The sequence below is a fragment of the Nuphar pumila genome, chromosome 1, assembly GCF_984573655.1.
Source record: "Nuphar pumila chromosome 1, dmNupPumi1.hap1.1, whole genome shotgun sequence".
NCBI classification, from domain to species: domain Eukaryota; kingdom Viridiplantae; phylum Streptophyta; class Magnoliopsida; order Nymphaeales; family Nymphaeaceae; genus Nuphar; species Nuphar pumila.
The window spans coordinates 181,938,350-181,947,576 of NC_143249.1; the positions used below are offsets into that span (position 1 = coordinate 181,938,350).

Genomic DNA, 9,227 nt, shown 5'->3' on the forward strand with positions numbered 1-9,227 from the left:
TCATGGTCTTAGCCGTCTTGGTTATGTACATTAGGACTAGTCTTGGTCAAGTTAATTTTAAGTCTTGGTTCTGCAGTCCATAACAGGGCCAAATTTGATATATCTAACTTGAACTCACTAAGAGTCAGGGTCCAGCAGGCCATACATGAAGTCCACAGTATGACAACATTGAGCATGATTTTGAATGACCTTGTAAGACTAGGGGTGGGCATCTGTCTGGGCCGAGCCAGCCTAAATAAACCCCGGTAAGGGCTCGACATGAACCCAGGCCCTATTATTATCAGGATCGATCTGCCTGGTTATTGTTGGGATGCACCCGACCCATTGAAGTTATATTTGGGCCGGGCCTAGTTAAACACCCAATTAGTAGTTGGGCTAGGCTGGACACTACTACTATCAGGCCGCGTCTGCAAACTGCTGCAGCCCGGACCTGACTCATATCAGGCCGGAGACCCGAAAGCTCGTCAGGTGGGTCACCCGATGTCTACCCCTAATAAGAAGCATGAAAGACTTGACTGAGTAAACTCGGTCTGCACTGACTCTACCCAGTTTTAGATGCATCCATCATCCAAGTCAAAGGCCAAATATCAAAGTCCACAGCCTTTTAACAGAGCCTTCACATAATGAACTTGATAGTATTCTCTTTTCAGCCTGTGAATTTGACTCCCCGGATGTAAACTGCAACTTGTACTGTCTTGACTTCTTTGGCTATAAAAAAGAACGGCACCATGATGAGAAACTCAGGTTTGCAATGGAGAAAGCAAAGCAGATGGCTGATCCTGTCCTTGGAGATGATGAAGCAGAATTTGAAGCAATGGACCCAAACCCGCCATCTCTCAAGGCAAGGAAAGTCTCATGGGGAAGCCTTCACGTCGACTCCCTCAACTTTGAGGCTGAAAGGTTCACTAGAGCTGCAGGACATGGCAGCAAGGTCATACACTCAACCATACCATACTGTCTAATAGATACCACATATTTTTCAAATTTTAATTGATTCTTTTTGTGGATCAAGCCCTTCAGATATGCTCTACACGGTTTACTGAGTCAAAAGCATGTTTTGGATCGTTCAATTATGTTGTGTAAGAATGTTTTGAACTGCTCTCTCTCTCTCTCTTTCTTTATATATATAGGAAAACAAGTAACATCGGATGAGTTTAACGGTGGATGCGCGCCCAGCGTTAATCTGCGACATTTAGCTGTGGTAACAACCGCTGTTAAATGTCTGGGTGAAAAAACGACAATTAGCGGAGGTTGAGACTACCGCTAATTGTCTTGTTTCAATAAAAAAAATATCCGCCGCTGATCTGCACCAATATCTGTCCAATAACAGTGGATGAGCGCTCTCTCTCTCTCTCTCTCAGAGACTTGTTTGCGTGGCAATAGCCACCAAATGATGGATGTAACCATACATGTGTCTTTAACATGATTTATTTGATGTATTAGTATGTTTAATCTTCAATATGTTCAGTTTTTAAGATCGTGAAAATTCTTTTTTTTCTATGAAAGGAAAACCCTCATCGAAAACCAGGTCGCTTAATGGGGCCCACATCTATGAGTTTAAACTCCGAGGACACCTAGCCTCACATGCCCCAACTGTGATAAAGAAACGGCAGCCCCCATGTTCCAGCATAATTCGATCCTGGGCCTTTAGCTTGACACAGGACTCTGCTGTCCATATGGGTAACCATTGCAGTGGTAAAATATTTGAAAATCAAAGGCTCACAATTCATGTAGACTAAGGTGATCTTAGAAAAACCTAAAACATTATATTAAAGTAAACTTTAACCCATGAAAATAGTAAATAAAACATGCCAAACACGATCCGAATGTTGCTTTTGGAAATTTGATATCCAGGTAAATCGAGTGTACCACCACAAGTTATGGATGTTCAGTATATATATACCAGCCCCCTTTTCTCGTTCCACATGCCCCATTAGGCCCCTTAGTTTGAGTGTTTTATGATAGATCTGATAGTTAGATGTGTTTAGCATGCTCAATTTAGTGCAAATCGACTCTTGGATCATGTTTTTCAATGAAAAAATGCATTTTTATGAGCTGCAAAAAATTGATGCCTTCGTAACCATTGATTTTGGATCACCGGAAAACCTTGTATAAAGGTCAGATTTTGGTGATCCAAAAGCCATTTCCCACTAAACAAAACCCATATAGATCATGTCTATATATGGTGTTAAACAAAACATTACTCGTGTATATATATATATATTATTTATTTATTTGTACCTTTGTCGTTTTGGCTAAGACTAAGTATATATTTATATTTATATTTATATGCCACTCGAATGGGCTAATCCCTACTGACTACTGAGACCTCAGTGACCTTGTAATGCAGGTGGGATGGGGAATCACACTCAAGTTGGCATTTCAGAGTATTGGGGTGGCCTATGGAGACATAGGCACATCCCCACTGTATGTGTACTCAGGTGCCTTCACCCATGGTATTAATCACAAGGACGACGTCCTGGGGTTGTTATCCATCATCATATATTCCCTGATCCTCCCCATGATCAAGTACGTCTTCATTGTTCTCTGGGCCAACGATAATGGCGACGGTACGTTTTCTCTTGATACTACTTGGGTCAAGCTGCACATTATAAACAAGTATTCCAAGTTGAACTGGATAGTGCTCGTTTCCACAAGATTGGTTAGGAGGTGTGCCCATGTTTTAGGCCCACGCCTAGTAGATGTACGTGCATTCAACCACACGTTATATATATATATATATATATATATATATATATATATATATATATATATATATATATATATAGAGAGAGAGAGAGAGAGAGGATAATATTGGCTAGAATCATGAGTTCATAGGGATAAGTCACGTTTAAATCAGACCCATAGATGTGCTCAGCATGGTCAAAATACTAGGAAACAACCCATGGATTTTATTTTTATCAACATAAATATGATTTCTTGAAGGGTAAAAATTTAGCACATTTCAAGTCATTGATTTTCAACTTTCTTCAGACAATCTGAGTTACACGTTGAAAAAACATGAGGGCTGGTTTCTACTGAACCAAATATGTAGATCACATCTCTAGAGTTAGATGTGTAAAAAATAAAAAAGATAAAGCTTCTCACTCATGGGTTCCAAACTCATGTTTAGCTACTCTCTCTCTCTCTCTATATTTTGTGTTCTTTTTTTTTTTGGGGCTTTGTGTTCTTTGTTGGTCTGGGTCCTGTGTGTTTTGTTTGCCCGTTTCAACTCGTAATGCTCATATTCTTAATTCGTCTCTCTCTCTCTCTCTCTCTCTCTCTCTCTCTCTCTATATATATATATATATATATATATATATATATATATATAGGCACCAAACTATTGAGTTGGAAACCTTAAATAATAGTGTTGAAGTGCTGGTTGTATCATATTAGCCGCTGCTGCTTCCTTTTCTTCCTACTGCTGCTGCTGCAACACTGCTGTCAGTCGACGTAACTTTATCTCTTGTAGGGGGAACTTTTGCTCTGTATTCGTTGATTTGTCGATACGCAAGGGTGAGCTTGATCCCAAACCACCAAGTAGAGGACAACCAACTTTCCAACTACAAGCTAGACCTGCCATCGGATCAGCTGCATAGGGCCCAAAAGATGAAAAAGAAACTGGAGAACAGCAGAGCTGCTAAAACTTCATTGTTCCTCATCACCGTCCTTGCAACGTCCATGGTCATTGGAGATGGCATTCTAACCCCAAGCATATCTGGTAATTCAAATTTATTATCTTAACATGGCATTCATGAGTTTCTTCAGCACCAAGAATCATAGCTCTTGATTACTGGTTGGTAAGACTAGAGACAATAATTAGAGTCCCACCACTCATACAGCAACAACTTTCAAATTCAAAATTTCACAGTATCAATAATCTCTCACTAATAGTTAGAATGATATTACTGCGTGGATTATCATGCCGAGCACATGCCATTGGCACTCTACCATTCAAGAGTAGGGCTGGGGAACAAGCTGAGATGCTTGTTACTCAGCTCATGTTTGGCTCGTAAAGAGCTCATTCGAACTCATAAAATAGGCTCGCGGCAAGGTGAATATGATCAATAGGTACTCAACTCAGCTGGACTCGTATAAGCTCGTTGGGTAGTAAAAAATATATTTTCAATATATTTCACATGTATTTTTTTTTTTTTGTAATCCTGTTTTTCCAGCCCTAAAACAATGTAATTTTTTATAAACAAGCTAGATCGAACTCGGCTTGTTCAACTCAGGCTTATTATGAGCTTGAACTCGGCTTGGCTTGCAACAAGAATGAGCCAAGCTTGAACACTTCAAGCTCAGCTCATTTACCAGCCCTATTCAAGAGACATGAATTTTCATTTTAAAACAAGAGGCATGATTCTTCATTAACCAAAAAAATCTCATATGGTGATGATCCAGCACCAAGGTAGCTCTCAGCCTGAAGGCTAGTCTCTCTTTCTGATAAGTTCTATTTCTGTATTGCAGTACTTTCTGCAGTAAGTGGGATCAAGGAGTCAGTGAAATCCCTCAGCCAAGGTAATCTTCTGGATTATGAAATTGCAACTGCCACATTTCTCATTAGCAGAGTCAACAGATAGCAGATTTTTTGCGGCTGGAATACAAAACTAAGGAGTGGAGTAAACCAGTGCAAGAGCAAGAATGACAATATCAACATGCAAAAGCCAAAGGGACACTCAAACAAAATGAAAAAACAAAACAAGAGCTATAATTTTGTGTGGGCAGCATAATAGATCTCACGTGAAGTGAAGTAGATCAGTTTTGACTGATCAGTGGGCCTAGCAAACCTTTTGTAGGCCTATAAAACAAGTTCATGAAATTTGTGGCCCTGCTGAGCCATATGCAGTATCGGTTCTCAGTGAAGGATAACTGCAATTATACTCACAAACACCATATTTATCTCATAACAGCTGCCAACATCTGCACTCATAGTTGATATTAAGTTCAGCGTATCCCTTTTGTCCCCAAATAAATTTAAAACCTGTGGCGGTATTTAGTCTTTGTTTGGAACTGGACATTGGAGGGAACTTGAGAAATTGGAAAAGTAAATGCTCTGGAGTCCTGGAATTGACAAATAGTATCTCTAGGAGGTAACAGGTGATATTTGCCGGCTCACTTTTGGGTTCACATATAGAGGAGTAAACGCTAGAACTACTTCCTCAAACTCCTCAAATTCCTCCACACCTTTGGAAACAACACTGCCAAAAGAGTTTGACCAAACTCCAACTCGATTCCCCAGTTGTTACCCAAATCATTGACTTCGAGAGTCTTAATAAATTGTAGTATAAGTCTCTTTGTATTCGTACAGTATAACTAATAATTGTCATATGAATTTTTTTAAGTATTTAATTATCCACAATGGCAACAATTCATATAAAGAACCATCGCATTCTTCTGAAATATGTTAGAAGCAAAAAAAAGTGGTGAATTCGATATAGTGAATGCATGTGTGTTGCACACCAAGTCACTTGTTTTTGGACTGACCAACTACTTTGCTTCTTCTGCACACAGATTTCGTTGTTGCAATTTCGATCGTAATCTTGATCCTTCTCTTTGCCATTCAACGTTTTGGAACAGAAAAAGTTGGCTACTTGTTTGCTCCTATTATCTTGGTGTGGTTTTGTTTCATTGGACTCACTGGAATCTATAATATATTCAAGCATGAAGTGTCTGTTTTTCGTGGATTTAATCCAAAATACATTGTGAGCTACTTCAAAAGAAATGGAAAGCAAGGTTGGATCTCCGTAGGAGGTGCTGTGCTAGCAATTACAGGTAATACAAAATTGGGGAGTGTAACGTAAAAAGAATTGGAGAACCACATTGTCCTCTGATGTGTTCATTGCAGTTTACTTGATTTCATGGTTCTAATAACTTGAAGCATGTCTATAACAGGCACTGAAGCCATGTTTGCAGACTTGGGACACTTTTCTGTCAGATCCATTCAAGTATATGATCTTATAGCCTTCAAATTCAGCTTTAGAATCAATAAAGTTTGACTGTATGATGATGTTCCTATCTACCAAAATGCAGGTGAGCTTCTCCTTGATCGTGTTCCCTGCAGTAACATGTTCTTATATGGGTCAAGCAGCATATTTACAGAAATTTCCCAATGATGTTACCGATGCTTTCTACAAATCAATTCCAGGTAACTTCTGCAAAATCATACAGATTTAACTCAATATTCTCAGCCAATTGCCCTGAGGTGTATATTAATTCCACAGTACAAATGACTTTCATGGGGCTCATGAATGGCAGGTCCATTGTACTGGCCTACATTCATAGTGGCCATAAGTGCTGCAGTTATTGCCAGCCAAGCTATGATATCTGGTGCTTTTGCAATAATATCCCAGTCATTATCGTTAGGCTGCTTCCCAAGAGTCACGGTGATTCACACTTCTGCAAAATATGAAGGGCAGGTTTACATACCTGAGGTAAACTATATGCTCATGATTGCATGTGTAATGGTGACACTTGCCTTCAAAAGTACAGAGAGAATCGGCAGCGCATATGGTAAGTTCGTTCTTTTTGTTAAGAAAGATGAGACCTGTACATGTTTCTTCTTCTTCCACATGCTGAATACTTTGCCGTAGATAGGCTTCTAACACTTAATGTGCCCATTTAATCAAAGACGGTATGTTCACACGGTAACTCAGATATATAGCTCTCACCTCAATTATCCATCCAAGAAACCACATATCATCCCCCCATGCCAGCACCAAGTATCAATGAAATTTAGGCTCTGCTTGGAAGCCTTGAATCGTAGGTGTGCTTTAGTTTCTCCAACATCCTCTGCTATTTTGGAGCAATGCATTGTGGTTTTCCCAACACCTTATGTTGTTTGGGAGCAGTGGTGATGCCAAAACATTACGTTGGGGATGAAATTGGGCAAACCCTAACACCACATGTCAACACCAGTCACAGGAGTATCAAGAATATTTTTGGCAACTCCATTCCCAACACCACACTTTGGCAACAACACATTTTGTCAGAACCATATTTTGGCTACACATAGAAATGGTGTTTCCATCTCAATACAAAGCTCTCAAACAAAGACTTGAGAGGTTTACACTTCTGAAAGGATCATGGAGTGGACATTGAGGATAACGTGTTTCAGATAGACAGCGATGGGAAAAGAGCTTCAACTCAGAAACAACACAGATTATTGTGACAATTATTTGGCAATTGACAATGCAAATGAAATTTATATTTCTTGTACAGGTGCAGCAGCTGTGGCTGTGATGGTACTCACAACCTTCATGGTAGCACTCGTAATGCTATTGATATGGAAGACAAACATCTGGCTGATTTCACTATTTGCCATTGTGTTTGGAACGGTTGAAGTTATTTACCTGTCATCTGTCTTGTATAAGTTCAAGCAAGGTGGTTTTCTTTCACTACTCTTTGCAACATTTCTGATGCTTTTAATGGCCATATGGCATTATGTGCACAAAGAAAGATACATATTTGAGCTTCACAACAAGATTTCCGATGACCACATGCGGGCATTAATCAATGATTCAAACCTGACCCGGATGCCGGGAGTAGCCTTTCTATATTCAGAGCTTGTTCAAGGTGTTCCACCCATGTTCTCCCATTTCCTAGCTACCATACCGGCGGCCGTTCACTCTGTTCTAGTTTTTTTATCAATCAAACCCATTCCAATAAGCAAAGTGGCACCTCAGGAGAGGTTTTTATTCCGGCAGGTTGAGCCAAAGGGCAGTAGGATTTTCCGCTGCATTGTCCGGTATGGGTACAATGATGTTCAGGAAGAGCCCTGTGAATTCAAACAGCAGCTGTTAGAGCACTTGAAAGAATTCATTCGGTGTGATCGCTTCTTAAAACCAGGACCTCTTGAACAACCTACTCTACCTAAGCTTGAGGGAGCAAGAGTTTCAGATTCTAGTTATGATGTTGAGCAACAAACATTTCAATCTTCTAATGTGAATATTGAAGAAGGCATACAATGGCATAAGTCTGCAAATGTTTCATCAAGATCCACCCATCCAATTGTTACTTCCCATTCAACGGACTCACCTAGCTGGATTATAAATGGACCAATCGAGGGAGCTGAAGAAGAGATACAATACATCCAGAAAGAAATGGATAAAGGGGTGGTGTACCTCTTTGGAGAAGTTGAGGTGGTTGCAAAACAAGAATCTTCCTTATTCAAAAGAATCGTCATTAACTATGTTTACAGATTTATAAGGAGAAACTTGAGGCAGGGAGACAAGATTATGTCAATCCCACAAAGTAGGCTTCTCAAAGTTGGCATGACATATGAAATCTGATTCAAGAAGCCAATAAATGCCACCAAAGTCGCCTGTATCATCGTGTGTAAACTGCCTTAAGTGGCGTTACATAAACAGTTAAAATAAAAGACGAGCAACTTCTGTGTTAGCAGAATTATTATTATTATTATTATTATTGAAAGGCAAGCTGGGGTTAGGCGGACCCCTACCAGAACAACAGCCGTCCCATGTGGCAGAGGGATTCGATCCTGGACCTTCAACTTCTGTGTTAGGAGAATTATGCAGAAGGATAACTGAAGCAAAAGTTTTTTTTTCTCTGGCTTGCATCTTCCGAAGAAATGTAATGTTGAGATACTGATAGGCACAAAAAAAGACAACCATCACCCCCAACTTAGAGGTCATGACATATGAAGCAATTTCTCTAACAAAAAAGAATCCAATTAACATGAACAAAAGAAAGTTGCATGCTCAACTAATTAATAATAATGAAGGTAAAAATTGTCAAACAAAACAATAGCGAAGAGATGAGAATCTTTGATACACTCAGATTACACTCTTGGAATCTCGAGAATGCATTTTTTCTTCTTCTACATATCTTATCAAATTTATTTCATTATTTTTGAATGCCCTTAGGGGAGTTGGTTTCACACCCACTTGCAGGAAGACACTTTCCTGTGAAAGAGACACCTATGACAAAAGTGTTTTTCCATAGGGGGGAGGTGTGTGCGACAACCTATTCCTAAGAAAAAGTAGTTTTTGTATTTAATGATCAGACTCCACTGCCTCTTTTTCCAAAGTAAGTTTTTTCACTCCATTATAAAGAAGGAGGCTGAAACAAATCCCCCCTTAATATAAGGGAAAGTTTCTCATCATTTTACTGTGAAAGAGACGAGAAACCAAAGTATCGCCAGGTCAGCACCTGCCGAGATTTTGCTGGGAACAGTATTACCACGTGTTTTGGATTCAAATTCG

The 9,227-nt window shown here is 39.6% G+C and overlaps 1 protein-coding gene across 1 annotated transcript; it reads left to right on the top strand.

The window, feature by feature from the left end:
* Positions 1–751: 751 nt before the first annotated feature.
* LOC149851566 (potassium transporter 5-like) lies at positions 752–8,294 on the top strand. Its single transcript, XM_090008718.1, has 10 exons — positions 752–931; positions 2,351–2,570; positions 3,476–3,724; positions 4,474–4,524; positions 5,518–5,778; positions 5,899–5,951; positions 6,037–6,151; positions 6,262–6,516; positions 7,225–7,916; positions 7,980–8,294. Exons 1-10 carry the CDS (start codon positions 752–754, stop codon positions 8,292–8,294), a joined length of 2,391 nt encoding a protein of 796 aa, XP_089864844.1.
* The last annotated feature ends 933 nt before the right edge of the window (positions 8,295–9,227 follow it).